The sequence below is a fragment of the Phyllostomus discolor genome, chromosome 6 (assembly GCF_004126475.2).
Source record: "Phyllostomus discolor isolate MPI-MPIP mPhyDis1 chromosome 6, mPhyDis1.pri.v3, whole genome shotgun sequence".
In the NCBI taxonomy this organism is placed as follows: domain Eukaryota; kingdom Metazoa; phylum Chordata; class Mammalia; order Chiroptera; family Phyllostomidae; genus Phyllostomus; species Phyllostomus discolor.
In genome coordinates this window covers 120,324,781-120,349,286 of record NC_040908.2, presented here as the reverse complement: position 1 = coordinate 120,349,286, position 24,506 = coordinate 120,324,781, and the positions used below count along the sequence as shown (strand labels likewise).

Genomic DNA, 24,506 nt, shown 5'->3' with positions numbered 1-24,506 from the left:
ATAAAAGAAGAAGGCATTTCCACTCGCCAGCTGTGGTGCAGTGGGGGGCATTGCTTTGCAAGCCATCAAGGGGAAAGAGCACTGGTGAGGCAGACAGAAGGCCAGGCCTCGGGCCAAGCTCTCCTGTGTCACCCCAGGCATGCCACTAACCATTCCAGACCTTGCTCTCTACAATGCCTGCTCACCTTTCTTCCCTGGGTAGGTGAGGTTCGAGAGAAGGAATGCAGAGGTGTTTTTAAAGCTAACATTACTGGCCAAAAGTTCTGTGGAGCATCATTCCTCCTGGCCCTGCTCCTCTTTCTGCACCTCTACAAACCCTCCCCAGGCCACCCCTCCCCCACCATCAAGACTTGCTCCTTACCAGGCAGACTCTGGGCGGGTGGGGGGCCTGTCAGTGCGCTGCACCTGTCTCCACCTGTGGCTGCGTTGTCCTATGATGATCTAAGGGTCTGGGCAGGGTCAGCACAGAATTCTCTCTGTTCCTGGTGCCCCCAAAGGCCTGGCTCTGAGTTCACACCTTGGTAATGTGATTTGAATAATGAGGCTACCCCAGCTACTCAAGTCACAGTGACCCCTTCAGCTCTTGATTGTAGCATTCAATAATTCATCTCATTGCATGCAGCATTTCATACTGTGTTTAGCCAACATTTAACTCTGGATGACTTTGTCTTATCTCCCTACTAGCCAACTGCATCCTGCACCTCACTCCCCACGGTGCACCAGGGGCCAGGGCCTGCCCCTGGGGAATGCTCAGCAAGCAGTTGTTGCTTCATTTGCACGGTTTTGGGGTCTCAGTCACAGGTCACGATGTTTGATGACCGCACCTCTTAGACAAGGTGAAAGTAGTGGTTTGAAGCACAAGGTCTGGAGCTAGAGTGTGGGATCGTGGCTAGTTGCCTAACTCTCTAACTGCCTTCTTTCCTGTAAAACAGGGCTAGTGACTGATCAACCTTGTAGGATTGGGATGAGCATTAACTCATTGCGCCCTCAGAGTTTCATTAACTCACGTGGGCCCTTAGAAAGGTGCCTGTCATGTGGGAAACTCACCAAGGTCACCATTGCTGGTTTTAGCTCAGACCCAGCCTGCAGCCCTGAGACGGCTGCGGTCTGATCCCCACAGCTGTGAAGAGAGGAGGCAGCGTTGCCTACACGGCTTTCTGTCTCAGGCCCATGCCGCTGGAGCTGGGGGCAGGGTGTCAGTATGTGACTGAAGGTAGCAAAACATGCCACATTGTAAGCTGTTCTGGCATTTGATTATTTTTGAGCTATAGGCCCTTGAAAAACAGCAAATACAGGAGGAAGCTTTCTCTGAACTCTGTTCACCTGCTTAAAGAGAGATCCTCTGAAAGGAACTCAGTTGTCATGAATCCTCTCCCTGGGAGTTGCATCCACCAGGAAGACTGACTCATCACAGGAGAGGGGACTAGAAGTGGACCCCACACCCGAACTCTCGAACACCACCATACATACCTCCCCTCCCATCTAGTCTTCTAAGGGCCCATTCATTGTTCCTAAGGAGGCCTCCATCCTCCCTCCCCTTCCCCCATTTAAGCCTGAATTCTCAGCACCTCAGGAAGTTACTCATTTGTCTCTGAGTGTCTCCCATGTATATAAGATATATACATGTTAACAAACTTCTGTGTTTTTCTCTTGTCACTCTGTATTTAATTACAGAGGTCTCAGCTAAGAACACAGAATGGTAGAGGGAAAATTATTTTCCTCCCCTATATGAGAATAACTTAGGCCATTTCCAGAATCCAGGCATACTTGGCAGAAATATGGGATGTGACCAGGCGCTTGTCAGGGCTATGCAGGAAGCTGCACGTCAGCACAACAGAACCCTGTCCTTGGGGGCCGCAGAGCTGTGGGGAGCAGGAGCCCAGAAGTGGGTGGTGCAGGCTGGGGGCAGGGGCGGCACACTGTCTAACCACCGAGTGGTTTAGCTGTGAGGCTTCTTTGTGAGCAAGACACACACCCCTGCCCCTGCTGAGAAACCTGAGCCAAGTTGCCTGGAATGTTCTCTTTGCACAAGAGCTCAGATATTAGTCACTGGTCAGTGCAGACTTCGCCATGCTAGTCCTTTTGCTGGGAAGTACTCCGAATTAAGACTCTGCCTGCAAAAATTCTACCTGTCCCCCAAAGCACAGCTCAGAGCATGCCTTCTTATTCATTTATCCAACACTTTCTGCTGAATGCCTGCTTAATTCAAACCAGACCTTCCGCTGGGGAACCAAGAAGAATAAGGAGCACAGAGACCAACGTGAACAGCCAGGTAAATAAGAAAATGTAGAAATACAGGGAGATGAGAGCTATAATGGAGGCATTTACAAGATATAAGGGCGTCGTCTTACAGCTCTCGTCCTGCGGGGGAGGCGGCTGGCCACAACTAAACAAATGAATCAAGTCATTTCAATTCCAGAAACGAGTTAACAAAGAAAATGAAATCAAATATTTTTTAAAAGACAGAAACATACAAGTCAATTATTAACATAAACTTTTGTAAAAACCCAGGTAAAATAAAGACATGTCTGTTTTACTTTTAAAAAATAAAAATTAAAAAAAAATGAAATCAGTTAATGTGAAAGAAAATGGCTGGAAGGCAGGGTGATCAGGCAAGGCCTGTGTGGCGCTGAGCCAAGGAAGAAATGGTGACAGGAGGTTGGCCCTGGAGGAGCTGAGGGGACAGCAAATACAAAGGCCTGAACAGCGGGGGTGATGCTGAGGGCAGGAGCACGGTGGTCTGGAGGAACTGAAGGAATGTCGTGTGTCTGGAACGGAGTGAGCGGGGAGTGGTAGGAGGTGAACCAAATTGAGATGACGGCATAAATAAAACTTTACATTCTGCTTTTTTTCACTCAATGTTATACTGTAAGAATATGCTTCGTGTGAAAATGATGTGTAAACGTTTTTAATGGCTGTATTAAAATATCATCATCCAAAGAAAAAGGAAAAACTGCTTTCTGCTTAAAAAGACTATCTGAAGTACACTCCTGAGACAGAGACACTGCTTGTCCGGTCTTCAGCAGAAGTCAGCGGGTGAAGGGCGGGCAGCCCCGGGAGCCGGGCCAGCCCCTCCTGCGGGCCTGCGTCCTCACTGCACTCAGGGCCCCCAGAGACTGTTGGTGTGTCCTGTTCCCCACAGAGAGTACCTGATCTCCAGAAACTTCTCTCTCCAGCCTTCTTGCCCTGTCCTTTGAACTGTCCAGTCCACTGTGGCTCACGCCCGGAGGAGAAGCAGCGTGAATGGTTTCTCCGTGAACTCTCGAGTGTCCCTCGCAGAGACCACTTCCCTGCCTCCTGCCTGCCGGGAACACATGGCGCCGCCGACAAGGCCCTCTTCCGCGGGGCGCTCTCCTTTCATCCCTCCTGGCTCCGGCTTCTGGCTTCTCTGGAAAGCCAAGGACTCCAGCAGCTCCTCTCGGCCGACACGTTAGTCTTCGGGGCTTGAGCTGCAGGGTCTGCGGAACTCCTGTCCATACTCGTGGATCCACTTGTTGGCCACTGTGTAAGGGGGGGCGGGGCGAGAGTAGGCTCAGCAGCACTGGACAGGGGCAGCGCTCACCACAGGGGTGTGCCTGGGCCTCCTTAAGTTCAACTCACTTGCCTGACCCCACTGGCAGCCCTGCTGTGGGCTACAAGATGTTGCTTCTAGCAGAGATAAATAGCAAAGAGGACACTGTCCCCTGGAAAAAGTCCCTGACAGGTCCTGTCTACTGTAGACTAATTCAAACCCGTGGGTCCTAAGGTCACTCATCTTCCATTCACGGAGCTCCTATAAGCCCACCTCCCCCACGGTGCCACTCCAGAGGAATGAGGGCCACTTGGGGCGGCCTGTCCCAGCCATGCCCATCTCAGCATGAGAGTCCCTCTTCTCCTTCTTCTGTGTTCAGAGAGAAGTGCTCTTGGACACATATAAACACATTTCCTATTTATTTATCTCTTCCTCGTTTGACCCTCTCCTCATGGGGAACCTGAGGGTTCTCTCTGCAGGATGCAGGACTGGGACCAGCCTCACAGGCCTCCTCAGCTGCACTCGGGAATCAGGGCCAGTCTGGTCGGGTCAATGAACTTTTACTCACACCTGCTCTGTGACAGGCTCCCAATTTGTTGGGGACAACTACCCCAGAACCTGACCGTCCCCATGTAACATGGCACTGTGATGAAGCTTTTGGAATGACAGGGCTATGCTATTCTCCATCCACCCCTGTTTCACTTCACTATGAACCGCTCACGCCATTCTCACACCCAGAAAGGCGGGCCTTACCCCACTTATCTCCCACCAGGACCGGACAGCCAGCATGCAGTGTGTCTCCGTCTCCTTCGCCACTCCTGTGCAGGTTCCACCAAAACAGGGCTGCATTCTGAAAACAAAAGGGCCCGACCCCGGAGTGGGGGCGCACCAGAATCTCATTCCTTGGAAGCACATGACTGAGAACAAACGCACGCGTGTCATTACAAAAAACTGTCTGCGCAGACTGGAGGCCAGGCATGCACAAAACGGCACAAAGTGGCATAGCCACCATTTGCTCATTCACTCACGCATCTGGCATTTATTGAGGGCCTACCCTGCTCCCGGCCCTGAGCACGCAGAGGCAAATCCTGTCCGTTCTGCTCTCGGGAGCTCACAGTCTTTTAGGACAGACAGATATAAAAACAGCCCAGGACAGGACATCGTGGCAAGTGCTAGGAGAAAGATGAGCATAGGATGTCATTGGGTCACTGAGGAGAGGCACGCAACAAAAACCACGAGGTGCAGTAAAGCCTTCCTCACACAGCCAAGAAGTTAATGAATTCAGCCTCCTACCTTCCTTAGGCACTCACTGATAAGACGCCCAGGAAGCCGGCATTATCACACTCCCCAACCTACCAGCAAGGAAGTTTTGGTTCAGGGGCTTTAAATAATGCAACTAAGAGTCAAACCCCACAGTAATGGGAAGAAAACTGGGACTCAGAACAATAGAGTGGACCAGAAGGAAGAAAGAAACAACCAAACAGGAAAGAATGAAGAGATAAGAATTCAAATAAATGAGGAGAAGCTTAGGAACCTCCAGGACATCTTTAAACATTCCAACATCCGAATTATAGGGGCACCAGAAGGGGAAGAGGTAGAGCAACAGATTGAAAATGTATTTGAACAAATAATAAAGGAGAACTTCCCCATTCTGGCAAAGGAAATAGACTTCCAGGAAGTCCAGGAAGCTCAGAGAGTCCCAAAGAAGTTGGACCCAAGAAGAAACACACCAAGGCACATCATAATTACATTAGCTAAAGTAAAAATGAAGGAGAGAATCCTAGAAGCAGCAAGAGATAAGGGGACAGTCACCTACAAAGGAGTTCCCAACAGACTGTCAGCTGATTTCTCAAAAGAGACCTTACAGGCAAGATGGGGCTGGAAAGAAGTATTCCAAGTCATGAAAGACAAGGACCTATATCCCAGATTACTCTATCCAGCAAAGCTTTCATTTAGAATGGAAGGGCAGATAAAGTGCTTCTCAGATAAGGCCAAGTTAAAGGGGTTCATCATCACCAAGCCCTTATTATATGAAATGTTAAAGGGACTTATCTAAGAAAAGAAGATAAAAAAAACATGTATAGTAAAAGGACAGCAAACTCACAATTATTAACAACCACACCTAAAGCAAAACCAAAAGAAACTAAGCAAACAACTAGAACAGGAACAGAACCACAGAAATGGAGATCACATGGACAGTTATCAGCAGGGGAGTGGGAGGAGGAGAGAGGGGGAAAAGGTACAGGAATAAGTAGCATAGATGGTAGGTAGAAAATAGGGGGAGGGTAAGAATAGTATGAGAAATGTAGAAGCTAAAGAACTTATGACACATGGACATGACTAAAGGGGGAGATATGGGTGGGAGAGGGTGTGCAGCTTGGAGGGGAGGGGGAAATGGGACAACTGTAATAGCAGTCAATAAAATATATAAAAAAGAAAAATATATATATGTTATTGATTATGCTATTACTGTTATCCCAATTATTCCCCCTTTATCCTCCTCCACCTGGTACCATTCCCTCCAGTAATCCTCTCCCTTAGTTCATGTCCATGGGTCATGCATATAAGTTCTTTGGCTACTCCATTTCCTATGTTCTTAGCATCCCCCTGTCTACTTTGTACCTACCAATTTGTACTTCTTAAATCCCTGCACTTCCCCGGCACCCCCCCATCCTCCCCTGCCCCCTCCCAGCTGATAACCCTCCAAATGATCTCCATTTCTGTGATTCTGTTCCTGTTCTGCTTGTTTGCTTAGTTTTAGATTCAGTTGTTGATAGTTGTGAATTTGTTGCCATTTTAATTGTTCATAGTTTTGATCTTTTTTCTTACATACTTCCCTTTAACATTTCATATAATAATGCTTGGTGGTGATGAACTCTTTTAGTTTTACCTTGTCTGGGAAGCACTTTATCTGCCCTTCAATTCTAAACAATAGCTTTGCTGAGTAGAGTCATCTAGGTTGTGGGTCCTTGCTTTTCATCACTTTGAATACTTCTTGCCAGTCCTTTCTAGCCTGCAAAGTTTCTTTTGAGAAATTAGCTAACATTCTAATGGGAACTGCTCTGTAGGTAACTCTCTGCTTTTCTCTTGCTACTTTTAAGATTCTCTCCTTATTTTTAACCTTTGGCATTTTAATGATGATGCATCTTGGTGTGGTCCTCTTTGGGTCCAACTTGTTTGGAATTCTCTGTGCTTCCTGGACTTGTATGGCTATTTTCTTCACCAAATTAGGGAAGGTTTTTTTTTCATTATTTTTTCAAATAAATTTTCAATTTTTTGCTTTTCCTCTTCTCCTTTTGGCACCCCTATGATTCAGATGTTGGTATGTTTAGAAATGTCCCAAAGGTTTCTTATTCTAGCCTTGGTTTGTTTGTTTGTTTGTTTTAGATTCTTTTTTCTTCCTGCTGTTCTGATTGAATGCTTTTTTCTTCCTTGTGTTTCAAATCATTGATGTGATTCTTGGCCTCACCCCCAGGGAACTGTTTGTTCCCTGTAGAGTTTTCTTTATTTTACTTAATGTAACCTTCATTTCTGCCTGGGTCTTTTTATGCTATTGCAGTACCCAATGATTTCTTTGAGCATCCTGACAACCAGTGTTTTGAACTCTGCATCTGATAGATGTTTATCTCCATTTCATTTAGTTCTTTTCCTGGAGTTCTGTTCTGTTCTTTCAACCAGGCTACATGTCTTTGCTCAATTTGGCAGCTTCCCTGTGTTTGTTTCTGTGTATTCGGTAGAGCTGTTTTGACTCCCTGACTTAGTAGCATGGCCTGTTGTAGAAAAGGCACCTGTAAATTGTATGGGGCGGAGGCTTAGGAAATCGCCAGGGTGGATCAACCACTTTGTGGCTTGGTGTGGGGGAGGGCTCAGAGAAGGAACGATGCCACTGCCTGGACTTTGGAGACTGCCCCAGAGGAAGCTGTCCTCCAGCACTTGCCCTGTTGCCAGTCACTTCAGTTTCTCCCCTTCTTCCCGAATGCCATTTGTACCCTTCCAGCTGTTACTCTGGTGCTGAGTCCCAGAGGGGGTGGGTCTGCATGAATCCTAAGTCCATTGTGGGCCTTTTAAGAGGAGTCTCTTGATAATCCTGCAGTTTCGTCTGGTGTTTACAGCCAGAAGTTATGGGGACTTACCTTCCTGGTGCCAGAACTCTGGACTGGGTGGCCTGGTCTGGGCCTGGGATCGCTCGCTCCTGAAGTATCCCTCCCAATTTTTACCCACCACACGTGGGTACAGGACCTGCCGTTCTGCACCACATCATGTCTCTACACTTCTCATGAGTCTCTGCCCCTCCTATCCGTCTGGATGAATATGACTTCTTTAATTCTTCAGTTGTCAGACTTCTATACTGCTCAATTTTCTGATAGTTCTTGGGGATATTTGTTTTGTAATCTAGTTGTCATTTTGCTGTGGTTGTGTGAAGAGGCAAGCTATGTTTTCCTACACCTTCATCTTGACCGGAAGTTCCCTACATACTTCTTATAGACGTACTTTAACCATGGCCAACCCCCCAAATATTCATACATACCTGTGTTTACTCGATGTATACTTAGGATGTGCTGGGTACTATGGTAAGTGCTTTATAGTCATGAACTCATTTATTTGTCCTCATTTCACTCCTGAATTCAATAGGGACTATGATCCCTAATGGATTGATTGATCTGAAATTTGGGGTATATTTATTCATTAAATAAACCTCTTTTCACATGGCCCTCCTCTGCCTCACATGATTTCATAGTCCTATTGCCATACCTGGTTACTACCTATTACCTTCTCTGTGAGCTCCTGGAGCACAAAGACTGTGAGTTTTCCTTGGCACCCTCAGTGCCTCCAGCCCTCTGTGTATTGAATGAATGACTGAGGGGACCAGTTGCTGTAGAGGATCCAAAGGTTAATAAAAATAGTTCTTTCCTTTGAGTTCTATTGTAATAGGGGAGGCAGACATGTAATCATCTACTTGTAACATAAGTGCAAATAAAATTTAAGATAGAGGAATAATAACATGTGGTCATATAGAAGACTGAGGGATTATCTTTGATTCTGGGAATTGGGGAAAGCCCTCTAATCTTCTCCTGCCCCCCAGGAATAAGCTTACAAGCACAGAGAACATGAAGGCTACAATGTTAGTTTCACCTACAGCCTCTGTTGGGACCAGACCCCCACTCACCTTGACCACAGGCACGCTAAAGTTGGCATAGATGAACGCCGTAGCTCCACCAGCTTCCACTGAGCTCAGCTGAAACACCAGAGGAAGAGCCAGAGTTGGAATAGCCCAGGACCGCCCTACTCCACCCTACCTGACTTCTGATACCATTTCTGCATAGATTCCCTCCTGTATTCTCCTATTTCAACTCTGGGAGAAACACTTATGGAACGACAACCATCCAATTTAGGGATTCATGGAGCCTACTCAGCGGCATCGGTGTTTGCTTGCCGGGCCACAAGAGGACGTTTAGGAATGCTCCCTGTCCTTCCCCTTCCAGCTAACATCCTCAGTGGGGCTACAATAAACAGATTAAAACTCTAAGACCCTCAGCAGAAACAGTTTCACAATGCAAGACACTTGCACACACACTCACCCTAAAATAAAGTAAATGTTTCATACAATATTCTTGGCCCTGGCCAGGTAGCTCAGTTGGTTAGAGTGTCGTCCTGATACACCAAGGGTGCGGGTTTCACTTCTGGTCAGGGCACGCATAGGAATCAACCAGTGAATGCATCAACAAGTGGACAACAAACTGATGTCTGTCTGTCTGTCTCTCCCCCGCTTCGACAAAACGTCAATAATAAAAAAATTCTCAAATTCTTACTACATAAGATACCCTCTGTTATTTTCCATTTCATTTTACTTTATTCTAGTTCAGATTCTTAAATGCCGATCAGATTCATTAAATTTATTCCACAGCCCACTAGCAGGCCATGAGCCGTGGCTCACAGAACACTGTTCAGACTACATCGATTAGTTTTAAAAGTCGGGCATCATAGGAACTGCAGATGGCACCTTTCCCAGGTCACCCAGCCCCTCTCCAGGTAACCTCAGCTAAGGAGTTTCTTCCCCAGCATATTCCAGAATTATGAATGTGTTTTCTTACTATGAAAACACATACTGGGACATTATGTGTTTTAGGGACATTATGGGGTCCTTGCTTTATGGGGTACAATGATAGAAACATTCCATGAAACTTTAGAGAGTGACATGCCCTGTATTATCTCACTGATCCTCGTGACTATCCTGTGAGGAGGCACAGAGCCAGGACACGAGCTCAAAGAATAGACATGATTTGTGCTGAGGCCACGTATTAAGTAGCAGAACCAGAATGAGGCCAACTGACTCCAAACCCAAAGTGCATTCCATTCTAGTGTCTCAAACGCTTGAAGCCCAAACACACATGCACAGTGTACACACACATACACACATGTGCATTTGCCACTGAGAATTGCGGGGCTCCTGCTTTCCTGCTACCCTTACCATAGTAACCGGGCCTCTGTAACCAGGGAACCAGCTGTAGAAGACATTAGGGGGATAAAAAACAGACATTGGCCCTGAGAGGTCTTATTCTTTGGTTGATATCAATCTTCTTCACTATCTGTGACTTCCCATTGCCAGCTTGAGTCATCAACCAGAGATGCAGCCAACTGCCAATTCAAGTTGTGTCCCTTCCCTCTGTGCCTGATCAGAACGCTCAGAATGACCACTAGAGGCCAGTCACCATTGGAAGTGACAACCTTCCAGTTCTGTAGGAACTAAAAAACTGAACCACAAGAAGAACATGTTGGAATGTCGCCATGAAAGTCTACAGCACGGGTGGCAAACACAAGGCCCATGCGGGCTGAATCCCACCCTCCGCCTTGTTTTATCTGGCCTGGCACCTTGCTTCTACCCAGCAGCAGTGGCGAGCTCTCACTTAACAGTTAAGGAGCAGTTACATTTATACAGTCCGAAAATTGCATTCAGCCCTTTGAAGGCAACCGTGAGGCTGATGTGGCCCCCGGTGAAAATGAGTTTGACACCCCTGGCAGAGCCCTGACCTCTGAGGGCCCTTTCCTGGCTGCGCTGTGATCAGATGCAGCACTAAGAAGAGAGGGCACACGAGGGTGGGGGCGTGTGCTATCCTAAGAGCCTGGAAACAGGCCTTCATCTCTGGGTGTTACAGAGAGCCTTGTATTTAGCATGTTTATCCCTTCAGTTAATAGTAATATACCTCTTGTGATGTGAGCAACAGACGATTGAAATTCTGAACTGTCTATAAAACCCACATGTTTGGAAAGGAAGGAGATAGAGGAGATCATAAAGACTGGTACCAAATCCCTTCGAATCAGGTCATAAATTAGCAGAGAAGGCCAGTTTATTTTTGAAGAGGGTATCATACAGATTTTATGGGGACATAAGGACGAAAATGTGCACTACTTATGGCAGAGCAGCACTTAACGAATTTGTCTGCAGGCATCTCTGTTCTTCCTCCTGTAGTAATCTCAGATGCCTCGTTTCTCTCCCCTTTCCCCTCACAGCTCCACAACCTTTCCTTGTGGTTTCCAGGCCCCAGGATCTCCTGGCCTTCAGTGTAACCCCACTTCCCATCCTAACCACTGCCTAGGACAAGGCCAGTTAGGTTGACACACTGGAAGCTCTCTGAAGCCAGGAACCCTTGATTTGTACTTCTTTGTATCTCCTATAGCGCTTAATAGAAATACTGCCTGGAATTCACAAAAATCCTGGAGACTTTTCAGCTGCAACTACCAGATTAAATCAATACCTGAAATTGCTTTGAAAACCATAAGAGAGAAACATAAACAATCATTAAGCAAGAAGCCCTGGCTCAGAACAAGACTCACATAGATCATAAATGTTGCAACTCGGTTCCCAGACTTCATCCTGTACAGTGGGCTGCTTGGCGACTGCGACAAAAGCAAAACATATCGTTATTTTATGCAGCTGGCACCAGAGAGGCAACCAGGATGTCACCATAACACAGGGAGGAGAAAAATGGGGCGTCACAGGTGGGAGATAGCCTTCACCTACACCTAGTTGAATTTGTGCCCATCTGTGCTTTTTGATACTCAATGTACTTTTTTTTTTTTTTTACTAAGATATTAAACACTTATAAAACAGAATTCCTTGCCAGGAATGAAAGTACTCTATGAGGGGTTAACTGTACCTTCAGGTTCTTAGTGAAACACAGAAATTAGTATATAAAATATCACAGATAATTTTTCTGTTGTAATAGCAAGTGATAAGACTGGAGTTCCCAATTATTTGTTGAAGAGACACATCCCTTTTTGTTGTGGAACAGTGTGAGATATAATTTACCTGTGATGAAATTCACCCAGTGTGAGTGTGCTGGTCCATGCATGTTAGTGAGTTTCACAGCCGTGCAACCATCCCCCCGGGCCAGCTTTTGAAGGCTCCCACCAGCTGGGTTTCCTCAGGTCCGTCTGCCGCCGGTCCCCACTCCCAGCCCCGATCCCTGGTAACCACTGCTCTATTTTCTGTCTCTTTAGTTTTGTCTTTTTCTAGAAATTTCATATAAATAGAATCACAAAATACATAGATAAAGAGAGTAACCGGAGAAAAGACAGTCTTCCCTGGGGAGTGTCTGAGTGAAGCAAGACAGATGACACTGGTAGTCCACATTCTCCTCCCCCTAGCAAACCACAGAGAGGGGGTGGTGGCACACAAGGAAATGAGCCACCAGAAATCAGCGGGAAACCAAGGCTTCCAGATCTTCCTGGAACGAGAACCTTTATACTAAGATTTCACTGAGCATTCCATAGGAGGCCTGCAAGAGCTCTGACTCAGCGAAATAGGCAATTCTGTGCTTCCTCTCCCAGGATTCGCTCACTGACCCCACAGTTACCGTAGCATGGTCAAAGTGAGGCTCGTAGTGCCCTCCGATTCCATAGTTCACCACCTGCAGGTACTCCGCGTAGGGAGGCTGGATGTTGAGGCCTGTGAGGGCAGCGATGCGATGGTCAAGGGTCACCAGCATTGGGTCGACAGTGTCCTTCAGCCAGGCGCTTAAACAAATCAGAGATTAGAGCATTAGTGATCTGATGCCAGAAGTGAGTAAACATCTGTGAACAAATGAACGAAAGATGTCTACTGCCAGAGGAAGAACAAGGAGGACCGGAAGATAGGCGTGGATGCTTAATCACCTTCTCTCCTCACGCCAAGTCCGCCCAGGCCATCTTACGCTGTCTTAACAGTCACACCTTCACTCGTTCAACAGACAGTCCCTGAGGCTCGCGGAGAGCCAGGCCCCGTGCTAGGTGCTTTGGAGAGTGAAGGTCAAAGCATGAGGCACTGGGATGCAAAGAGGAAAAGCACAGAAACCTGCCTTTAAAACAGCTGCTCTAGAGACACAGCAGCAGCTGTGTGCAATGGAAAAAGCTCTGGGTTCGAAGGAGTATGAGCGGTGCCTGATAATCCTCCGTGTGACCTTCTATTGGGCACTTAACCTTGACTGTCCCTAAGGTTCACTGCACTCCTCTGTAAAGTGGGGATGATAACAATATCTACATCACAGACTTCAGAGGATTGTTAGAGTCTGTACCTGTGAAGGTGATTTGTAAGCTGTACGTTAGAGGTTGCAGTAGAACACAGAAAAATTTGTGCTCTTCTGCTCCACTCCAAGACAAATCAGGGTAGGTCAAAGGTCAAAGAGCAAAGTTCAGTCTCTTTTCCCGAATGTCTTGTTGAGGTTCTGACAAAGCGGAGGACTTGGGATCAGAAGGAAGGTCCTGGAGAAATGCGGAAGGGAGTCTCCTAGGGAGATGAAGCTCTGAAGGGAAGAACCTCAGCACGATATGGGAAGACCAAGTCTTTACTCTTTAAATTCTGGGTTAATTTGCACATTCTTTCATATGGAGCACATGCTGTGTGCTCTTCGGTTTCAAAAACAGCCAAGATGAGGCCATTGTGTCAAAAAGCTCATGGGAGAAGATACAGGAATATAACTGAGCACAGATGCAGGTGGGGTGAAACACGAGGACCCGTCTTCACGGACAATGCTGGGGAGCACGGAGGAAGGAGACCATGGTGACCGGGGCTCTGCCATAAGATGGCGACGTGCAGGCCAGATGTTAAGGGGCATAAAACGCCAACAGGTGGAAGGACACGAGTGCTGCAGGGTGAAGAAAGAGCATCGGTGCAGACACGGAGGGGTGGCAGTGCAGTGTGCACACCTGTGACAACAAGTAACGGGACATGAGGCTGGACCAGTAGGCCCGGGGCAAGCTGTCCAAAGATGCGCCTCTGTACTCAGAAAACTGGTCTTTACTTTGTGGGTAACGGAAGGTCAGTGAAGGTCTGTGGGGGGAGCGTGGTCTGACAGTTAGGGGCTCACTGGTGACCTTCGAGAGACAAGTTACGGTGAAGTTGTGAGCACAGAGCCGGAGTTCAAAGGGAAGCAGGGCGGTGGAGGGAAGGGGCAAGAGGCGGTAATGAGCATCTCAGCCCTTTTACCTGAAAAGTAAAGAGAACACCTACTGCCCCAGAAGGTTCATCTTCTCTCTGGCACCAGGGTGTCAGAAAGGTTAGGAAAACAATGAAGCTGAGGTCATATGCGCCTTCCAAAGCTTAGAGGAGGCCTCCTACCGTGAACGGCCCCTGGAGGCACCAGATTCCGGATCAAAGCTTTCATCACTCTCCTCACTTCCCAGACAACAGACACCATCCGCCCAGCCTGAGGCCTGGCCTCACCCCAAGGACACGGCCATCTCGGTCATCTCGCCTCCCCTCCTGTGGCTGCGAGGGGGACCCTCCTCTCACTGTATCATCATCATCAGTCCCATCCTTACAGCACAAATAAAGCACTGCAGGGGCGGGGGAGGGGCAGAGGAGGGAGGGGTACAGCTGGGCCCAGGCAGCTGAATCTGCCCCTCCAGAGAAGCCGTCTTGCCTAAGGGTCATTCTCACCCCCCCTCCCCCGAGGGGTCAGTCTAGTCATTCTTCCTGCCTGAGTGTTGGCAAGTCATGCTTTGAATATGAGTCAGGAGGTGGGAATGGAACCTTATAAAATCAAATTACGAATGGGGATGGGACTGTATTCTCTGGGAAAACAATCCTGGTTAGAACAAGGACACACTTATTTTTTGGTTTTTCAAGTGTTTCCCCTAATAGCCTCCTAGTTAAGTCCTCAGACCATATAACAACCTGGGAAAGGCCTTTGGGTGAGGGCAGTGGAAGTTTCTCCCCGTCTACAGGAATGCACGGACAGAAACACGAACGACAGGTTCTCCAGCGGCATCTCTGATGGCGCCACCGGTCGGAGGGCAGGCGGCAGCTGTGACGGAGCTCCTGACTAGGAAGGGCCCCCTTACCTTTTGCTAATGCGGTACTCCACTGCTAACTGCTTTTCGCCCGAGGCCACCACAGATCTCTGCAGCTGGTGGGAAGAAGGTAGGAGAAAGTCCAGGTGGTTAGATGATGCGGAGGGAGGAGCTCTGTCTCTCCACAGACACGCCCTCCCCTCTCTAAGTATTAACCTAACAATCACCAGTTCTTCCCAAATAAAAGTTTGCACAAGCCACCAATTTAGTGATAGCCATCAATCTTGAAATTAAAAAATAAGGGACAAAAAACCTTAGCATCCAGTCTGGGAGACCGTAAGTGTAACAGGGTGCAGCCAAGAGGGGGACCCCAAATAGGGATTTGAAATGGGGTCCAGAACTCAAGGTATTCAGGAAATATTAGGATGTCCTGACCATCCCCTCCCCCCACAGGTGTGGGTTGGGGGAAGGGAAACATGGAGCAGGGCCATCCAGAGCTGTTTTGTGTAGCAACAGCTTTGCAGCTAACCTCTGGTGTGGTCATTTAACATATCTATAACTTTTAACTGGTTGCATAGATATGTTAAATAGCTGTGGCCATGCTCTGAGCCAGGGGAATGGAAGTAACTTCCCCCCAAGACTTAACTGGGGGGCAGGTCCCCCGAGTTACAGCGCCTGTGTGGGAGCTTGGAGAAGATTGGCCCCATGACATAGGGCCACACCTGCCTAGACTCATGATGGCAGTCCAATAAAGCTGGAAGGATGTGAGACTGATGGCAAGTGTAGCCGATTGTGGGAGGAGTCGGAAATGGGGCTGGAGAGGAGGATTGGCTCGGGGATTTAAACCCAGATGTGGCAGCCATTATGCAGGGAGGACCACTCGGCTGGGGCAGTGGAGGGAGAACCATGAGGGTGTGGCAGTGCAGAGAGAACCACTCGGTCTTTAGCAGAGTGGAGACTCCCACAGCCCTGCGAGGGAGAACCACGTGGCTTTGGCAGAGAGAGGACTCCCGCAGCCCTGCAGGAGAGAATCACCATGCAGCTTTAGCAGAGAACCACCACTTGGCTTTGGCAGAGTGGCGACCCTCCCTCCTTGCAGCCATTGAGAAGGGAGAATCACATGGCTTTGCCAGAGGGAGACTCCCACAGCTTTAGAAGGGGGAACCACCACCCGGCTTTAGCAGAGATCCCGGCGACACAGATGATGGTGTTGGGAACCGAAGGAGGCCTACCAGCCAAGAAGGATTACTGGGAAGAACCAGGGGGCTACCTGAGCCACGGACTTCTATTTCCTTTCCTGAGATACGGTACCCCAGACTGGGCAAAGAGGGGAAGGAAGGACTGTGTGTGTGTGGGGGGGTGTTTTAAGGGACTTTGGGATTTTGATGAGGACATTAGGTCATTACTTTAAGTTTGTATAGCGTTGAATAAACATTTCCTTTCCTTTTCACGAATCTCTAGCATTGAGAGATGTCTTTCTATAGGTGGCAGACATAACAAACCTGGGGGGTTCCTTTCGGGTAATAGTATATCATCCCAGGCCCCTCCTTGTTGTTCTGTAACATAAGCACTCAATAGAAGTCTGTTGAGCTCAAACAAAGTGATATTTGAATCCCTTTGTGTCTGCAAGGCTGAGTTCCATAAGAAAGAGGGCTGTTTCTCTTTCCTCTCTGCGTCTGTGTGTGGGGCGGGGCCTGTCTGAGGGTAAGCGCTTCCTGTTTGTTGAATTAAATGAACCGCCAACAGGGAACCTTCTACCCTCAGAGGGCGCCTCTTCTGAACAACTCCAGCGAAAGCTCCTCCTTACAGAGAATCAAAATCTGTTCGCTATGGGGGGCAGGAAGGAGCCAAACAGGTTTGAAGCCACTAATTTAACTGAACGCCTGGACAGAACATTTACATTATTTTAAAATAAAGTGGCTTCTAATTGCAAAAGTGCTGTACCAGGGACAGAAAAAAGAAATACTGTTTATTTTCACAACGATGTGACTTCTGCTCCATAAGGGCAAGGACGTGGCCTTTTGTCAGTGCTGTGTCCCCCCCTTCCCCCTCTGCCTGCCCCTCCCCCAGCCCAGGCCTAGGGAAGGCCTGCCAGGGAGGGGCGCTCAATGCTGGGAGGTGAGCCGAGTCCTTTGCCTGAAGAACGAGCCCTGGCACTTGCACTTCCCGTGCAGTCAGAGCAGAGCACGGGGCACGGAGCTGCACCAGACAAAACCTTTTCCCTTTCTGGAGGCTTCTGCAATGTTACTACTATTCCTGCTCCTAAACCAGGTAGATGCCTTCGGAAAGCCTCTTTCTTTCCTCAGACCTATTTCCCCAGCTAAAAAATGCAGCACATGAACAACACGTTCTTGGGAGTTCCCATCACTCGACAATATCAGGATGTCAGGAGGTGGGAAATCGGCAGGGGACTGGCAGCGCCTCTATCTAATCCTTCACCAGTTGTCCCCAGCATCCTCTCCAAGTCGTTCATAGGAGAGAGGAGGATTCGTTGAGGAGAGATGCTCCCTACTGCTCTTTTAGGGCAACAGCAGTAGTTACAAAAAAAAAGTCCTAGGGAAACTCTCCTTCCCCACACCCTCCATTAAGGAGCCACCTTGCACTTAATTCCTTTAACCGTTATTTACAGTACACATTCATTTCTGGGACAAATATTTATTGGTTGTTCTCTGTGCAAAGCACTGTGCTAGGCATTGGAAATACAGCACATGAAGCCAGATATAGGTCATGCAATGGCACCTGAAGGGGCAAGTAAAGGATGCTGTGGAAATACTGAGAAGCAGCATCTAGCCCATGCGTATGGGGACCAGGAAGGCTTCCCAGGATACCCCAAAGGTAAGTGGAATCATACAGGTGAAAAGACGTCAGAGAAAGAGCGTTTTAGACAGAGCAGAATGTGTGAGGAGGTTAGTGATAGTATGACTAGTGCACGGAGGTGCAGGGTTAGGGCAGCTGGGGTGTGTGTGGGGTGCAAGGGGGACGTGCTACGGAAGGGGTTGGCAGCAGCCAGGCCAAGGAGCTGGTAGTCATTCTAAGTGACCCGTTGGAGAGTTTAAGTGAGGACTTGACATGATCTGAGTCAACCCTTTAGAGATTACTCTGTACCGATTACTTTGTAACCAGTATAATACAGGGCTAGGTGTTTCAAGGACAACATATGATCCCAGCTAGTTTACAGTCCGGCTGGGGAGACAGGATGCTCGCCCGTGACACTGTTGGTGGTACCAGAAAACACATAAATGGCAGAATAAATGAAAATACCAAACAACTGGTGACAGAGTTTTTAGTTCAGAAGAGAGAGAGGTTATTATTGTATGTGGCCCCCAAAAAGTACTGTGAAGAAAATGTTTCTACAGAAAGAACCAACGAGAGTGGGCGAGAGTGGGCAGGGCTGGTGTGCCGGGGAGGCGTGGGTTCCAACCAAGTCTTCAAGTGTGGATAGAAGGTGGGTGTGGAGGGGGGTGACAAGAGAGCATTCTTTGGAAAAGGGACAGTGACTAGGAAGCAGATAAATTCAACACAAGCCACTGGGGTGTCTGTGCTCACCTCCCGTGGGGCCGCTGCCACCATGGGGCTTATTCCGGGCAGAGCCGAAGATCAGACAGAGAGCAGCCACCCCAGCAAGACCCTTCTGGGGGAAGGGAGTGCGGCAAGGTCGGTGCCTGCCAAGTGGAAGACCCCGCCAGGAGGGATTAAGTGAGTATCTCCCGGTGAGCTGCCTTGTCCTGTTACCATGGCAACAGGGTTGTTCCCAGGAAAATGCAGCTGCTGGCCAAGTGCTCCTGCTGGCTCACGCAGAAGCCGGAGCCATTGAAAACACATCCTTCAACCCACTGCTGGAGCTTAATCATCTCAAAAACCTTCTCTACAAAGCTTCTGAACTTCACTGGATTGGCTTTTAGGTGAAATGACTGTTGTTGCCACTCTCCTCCCCTCCAGTCCGTGTCTGCCCTCAGAACCCTCCTTCAAGTCTGCACACCCGATCTTGCCCTCTCCTGTTAAAACCGTCTGACCGCTCTCCCGCAGCCTCCGGGGTGAAAGCCAACTTCCCCGGCGCGGTACGTCCGCGCTTCCAGCAGCGCCTCCCCGCCTCCCCGCCTCCCCACCTCCCCACGCCACCGCAGCCACCGCAGCCACCGCGCCGCCCCCGCCTCCGAGCGCACTGCAGCTCGCGTGCCTGCACAGGCGCCTTTGTCTTCCTGGAAGACCCTTTGCCGCCTTGTCACTGCGAGGAACTTCCACAAGGAAGCCTTCTCTGTTTCTCCCTCTTCCCTCACCTAGTCCTCACCCAGCTGCCTTTCCCTCAGAGGACGGTTCACTTTTTTAAAAAACAATCGTCACCCAAGGATATATTTACTGATTTTAGAGAGAGAGCGGGAGAGAGAGAGAGACAGAGAAACACCGATGGGTCACCTTCTGTACGCAACCCTAACGGGGACCAAACCTGCAGCCTAGGTGTGTGCCCTGACGGGAGATCGAACCCGCTACCTTTCGGTGCGTGAGACGATGCTCCAACCAACCCACGGAACCACCCGGCCAGGGCAGAGGCTTTACTGTCTTGTGCTGCCAAAAAACGACTCCCTGCACACGTCTCTCTGACAGCATATCTATGCCACAACGTATGGTACGGATCTGCATTCCCCATCATGCGGTAAGTGCCCCCGGAGGGAAAGGACCCGCACCCCGGCCCTGGACGCCCAGCACCGGCGCCACGTCCGGCACACACACACACACACCGCAGGCTCTGCTCGGCCGGCGAACAGCTGAACGGCTGCCCGCCCGCGGGAACAGCACTCCGCGAGGGGCCAGTGACGTGAGCGATTCTGAGTCAGCCTTGATAGGCTCTATTATTTTTCTAAATATTTGCCACACGCCTGGGGGACAATTGAACGTCCCCTGTACACCGACATCAAGCTTAGCACAGGGACCAGCGCTGCCTTCCCTGTGGGAGAATTAGACATTTTGTCCCTCTGGACGGCAGTGGCCACGCGCCTTGTTTTAACCAGTGACTGAGAACAGACGTAATGTCTGGCACTTGCAAGCAGAAGCTTTAGGAGCCAGCTAGGAGTTTGCCATCTCTGTCTTTTCCTCGCCCACGAGACTGGCAGTGTCCCCAGCAGAGGCCGCCCGTCAGACTGGTCCCAGAGTGAGGACAGGAGGGGCACAGCTGCAGTCAGCCCACGGCCGAGGCTGACGTGAGAAAGCAGCAAATCTGCATGGCCGCCCCGGAGATCTCGGGTGGGGTCGGCTCGCCCCGAGCACACCTCTGCCTGAGGTACCTGGTGTGATCACAGAGGTAGACTCTCAGAGTGACAGCCAACGCACCTCTAAGTTTCTCTTCTGGCTCTACTTGCACGTGTGACCTTAATCGAGTCCCTTCCCCTCTCTGGGCCTCATGTTCTCCCTTAATAAGATAATAAACTTGAACTAAACTTTCCACCACTCTGTAATTTGTAGTTCTGGACCAGGACATCACTCTTGCCCCTGTCACTTCACCCTTTTTTTTTCTTCTACCAGTTACATGGGATGATGGACATTTGGGGGGATCTTCTTTTTAAGTTAAATTTACATACAATGAGCCCTGGCCAGTGTGGCTCAGTAGGTTGGAGTGTCATACCATAGCCTGAAAGGTCAAGGGTTTGACTCCCGGTCAAGGCACGTACCCAGGTTGTGGGCTCCATCCCCAGTCAGGGCATATATAAGAAGGTAACCAATCGATGTTTCTTTTTCACACTGGTGTGTGTGTGTGTGTGTGTGTGTGTGTGTCTCCCCATCCTCTCTTTCTGAAAGCAATGAGAAGGTGTCCTTGGGTGAGAATAAAAAATATATATACAGTGATATGCACAGAACTCAAGTGTACCATTTGGCAAGTTTTGACAAATGCCTACAGCTGTGCACTCCATATCCCTGAGAAGATATTGAGAGCACATTTTCAACACCCCAGGAATCCCCCGTGTACCTTTTCCCAGCCAGTCCCCTCCCTCCAGAGGCAACTACTACTGTGATTTTTTTTGCCATTGACTAGCTCCATGGAATGGTTGTTGTTCTGAACTCCTAGACTGACGAAACGCCTTGTTGTTCAGGCCGCCTATGCTCATACTCCTGAACTCCGGGCGTGTGAAGACACAAGAGTTCTTGGAAGGTGTGGGGGACACTCACCCACGGCTCGGCAAATCCTCTAATTTTCTGAGCCTCCAGGTCACTGACAAAGTCGTGGTAGAGAACGACGTAGGGCTCCAGGTGGATGACCTCCTTCCGGACGGGCTGCAGCAGCAGGTAGGGGCTGGCACTGGTCTCGTAGGAGCAGTAGAGGCTGGGGATCTGGTAGTGCGTAGGCTGGAAGGAAAGGCTAGAATCAGCATAAGAGGAAAGGGTCTAGGAGCCACACTGATTTAGGGGAACTACAGCATAAAGGAAGTGGAATGTGGGAGATTCAGAATTCAATCCCTGCATTTTTATAGCCTTTTCCGCACATTGTCCCATTTCTACCCTTTCTAGCCAAGCTGGTTTCCCTTTCTCCTTTCTCTGAAAAACCCTACCTGGGAGCCCAGGGTCTGACACAGCTCCTCGTAGGTGGCTCTGGTCTGCAGGTGGGGTACATTGGGCCTCTGGATGACAGGCTCTGCTGCTGCCCAGCTGGGGCTCTCTGCCAAGAGCTTTTCATATTTCAAGACATTCCTGGCCATCCTCTTATTATCTGGGCCTGGGAGAAACCAGAGCAGGGAACAACGCAGATGAACAAACAGCGGCCCCCAGGGAGCACTGCCGTGGTTTCCTACAGCTTCACTGCCACACACAAGCGGCAACGAGGCACCTGGAGTAACTGCTGTGTCCGTGCACTGAGGATGTGAGGCCCTCCTTCCCAGAGCAGTCCTGGTATTTTTAAAAGGTTGAGTTGAGCCTGACAGATCTGAGGGTGCAAAGGACTTTGGGAAGGAAAGTGGGCTGCTCTAGGACAGTGTGATGGTCAGTTTTATGTGTAGGGAATAAGCTTCATTCTTTCATTTGTTTATTTACTCATCTGTTCAGTAAATCTTCAGTGAGCATCTACTGTGCACCTGATACTCTGCTAGAGGCTAACCCCCTGGAGTTTACAGTCTGATGGAGAAAAGAGACATTAAATAACTAGTTGAAATGAAACAGGACAAGTCACTGCTATAAAGAGAAGTTGAGAGAGCCAAAGCCTAAAGCAGAGACCCAGTCTATTCTTCTGGAGAACTGGAAGCTAATTGATTAATTCCCAACGCTACTAGATCCTTCAAAATTCTTAACTAGCCTACACACAGAGCAGAGCAGTATGGGACAAAGGGGTTCTAGCTTTGGTTCTAGCCTGGGTTCCTGCAGAGGTCTCGTGTCTTATTTGTGCCCACTTAGGCTGCAAGATGCCTGCGGGGTGGCAGCTACCCCTGGCCTGCTAGTCTCTGTGTATTTCTCAGTGCCTCTCAGGAGAAGGTACTGAATTGCTCTAATGCTTCTGAAAAGCAACTTTCTCTGTGGAGCTCAGTCTGCTTCCAACCACCACCTCTGTCATGGCAAGGGAGGGGGCAGAAATGACCACCCTTTTCTAACAGGAGAAGAAATGAAATTTTGAAGAATGGAAATGATGAACCCAAGACACCAATGAAAATATTGCAAAGCCAGAAATGGAACCAGGAATCTCGGTTTGCTATGTCCTGTGTACCCACCTATGATAGCGCACGGTGTGGGTTCCCTGGGAGAGGCAGAGACTGCAGTAGACCGAGCACAAAGGGACATGGTTTCTCATGCTGCCTGCACCGCTAACTGCCCATGTGTTCCCAGACTATACAGCCACTTCCTTATTCTGCCATTTGTCAAATTATGAGAATGGAGTAACATTACTAAGTGAATTCATTAAAAAGTGATCAATAAATATAATTGTAAAGTCTTCCATGAAATACTTTATAAATATTAAGACATTATAGTGATTTTGTATCTTACTTTAGTATCTAAATATCTTATTAAAGGAAAACCTGGGAAGCCACCTACTACCAAAATTTTATTTTTATAATTTAAAATTTTTTTTATTTTTATGGATTTTAAAGAGGGGGGAGGGAGGAGAAAAGGAGGAGAGGGAGAGAAGGAGACAGAGAGAGGGAAACATCGATTTGTTGTTCCACTTATTTATGCATTCATTGGTTGATTCTTGTATGTGCCCTGACTGGAGATCAAACCTGCCACCTTGGTATACTGGGACGGCATTCTAACCAAATGAGCTACCTGGACCAAGGTTCACTACCAAAATTTTAAACAAAAATATTGAAGCAGAGCCTTGGCTGGCGTAGCTCAGTGGATCGAGTGCGGGCTGGGAACCAAAAAGTCCCAGGTTCGATTCCCAGCCAGGGTACATGCCTGGGTTGCAGGCCATAACCCCCAGCAACCGCACATTGATGTTTCTCTCTCTCTCTCTCTCTCTCCCCCTCCCTTCCCTCTCTAAAAATAAATAAATAAAATCTTTTTAAAAAAATATTGAAGCAGAGAGCTAAGCTAGCAAGTCTCCATCTTGTTCAACTCTGGTGAGGGTCGGAGCTGAGTTCTGTGCTAAATGGGCAGGATGCTTGCCCAGCAAAGCGAGCCCTGGTTTAGAGTGAAGAACTGATATTTCTTTGTAAGCAGCTGTGGGGAGTAACCCTGCTGAGTCACTCCCCTTGCACACACAGCTTCCGTTGATCATACTTGTTCCCGGGTCCACTTCCCAATCCTGGGTCCTTAGATGTCCCTGAAGAACTGGGTCCCATCCAGGACCTGCTCCCCGTGGAAGAACAATAATATATAACTGTTTGGGGGTGGGGAGGAAAGGGACAGGTTGCTATCTTAGCATTTTGCAACTAACTTAAAAATCCCCACCCGCATGCATTGATCAGTGTGTAAGATTTAATCCAAAATTAGAAATGTGATTTGGATTATGAAATTAGGAAAATAAAAATAGATAGCTATATTTCACTTGCAGAGCTTTAAGGCCAAGAGCAGAAGGATTTCCCAGTAAATCAGACCTGTGGCTTATCTTTTATCATTACGTACTGTAGAGAAGGAACTCTCGGGAGAGGCTGAGAGCACATGAGACATTTCCCGCCTATAAAAAAAAAAAAAAAAAAAGGAAGAGTTAACTGCACTGAGGATATCTCCTTTGACCAAATCAATCAGTGAACTTTCAAAAACATTATAAAATATTCTTACCACAAGTAGGTAATACAACTCCTTGAAATGAGCAGCAGCCTAGAAAAGCAGAGGTTCTGCCCTAATGCAGGGTTTGCAGCCTGATGTAAATTAGGGCTCCTCAGTCTCCTCATTTACAAATGACTTATTGCCACCCTTACCAGGGAAGGTAGACAAATAACTGAGAATAAACTTTCTTAAAATGTCCTCAAATCCTGAAGCACGCAAAAACATGTAATTGCAAGGCGTTGTTATTTAGGTATATTTCATTATTAAACTTATTATGAAAATATAAGAGCCTTAGTAAAAATATAAATTTTTTCTCCAGGCTCAATACTGCCTAGAGTCTACAGTAAAGTTATGGGAGGGAGGCAAAGGACAGCTCAAGCCGAAACATTCCCACTGCATCGTGATGAGCTCTCCCTGCAGCCATTCAGCCCTGGGCTACACATGGTCAAAAGTAAACAGGACTTTCCGAACAAACCTGGGGAACAGAACCAGGTGTAGGCTGCTGTGGAATGATGATGCACTGATGGAACAATATTTCTTTCGA

General features: G+C 48.4%; 1 protein-coding gene across 1 annotated transcript in view; it reads right to left on the bottom strand.

Moving 5' to 3' along the window:
- Positions 1-3,256: 3,256 nt before the first annotated feature.
- The window catches only part of P4HA3 (prolyl 4-hydroxylase subunit alpha 3), a 41,430-nt gene continuing 20,180 nt past the window's right edge, over positions 3,257-24,506 (bottom strand). The window contains exons 5-13 of the mRNA XM_028516603.2: positions 23,819-23,870; positions 21,319-21,482; positions 20,939-21,115; positions 14,831-14,895; positions 12,367-12,526; positions 11,345-11,407; positions 8,679-8,747; positions 4,265-4,361; positions 3,257-3,501 (exon numbers count right to left, since the gene is read on the bottom strand). Coding sequence (XP_028372404.1) covers positions 3,431-3,501; positions 4,265-4,361; positions 8,679-8,747; positions 11,345-11,407; positions 12,367-12,526; positions 14,831-14,895; positions 20,939-21,115; positions 21,319-21,482; positions 23,819-23,870 — 918 coding nt within the window. The 3' untranslated portion in view covers positions 3,257-3,430. The remainder of the gene's footprint in view (positions 3,502-4,264; positions 4,362-8,678; positions 8,748-11,344; positions 11,408-12,366; positions 12,527-14,830; positions 14,896-20,938; positions 21,116-21,318; positions 21,483-23,818; positions 23,871-24,506) is intronic.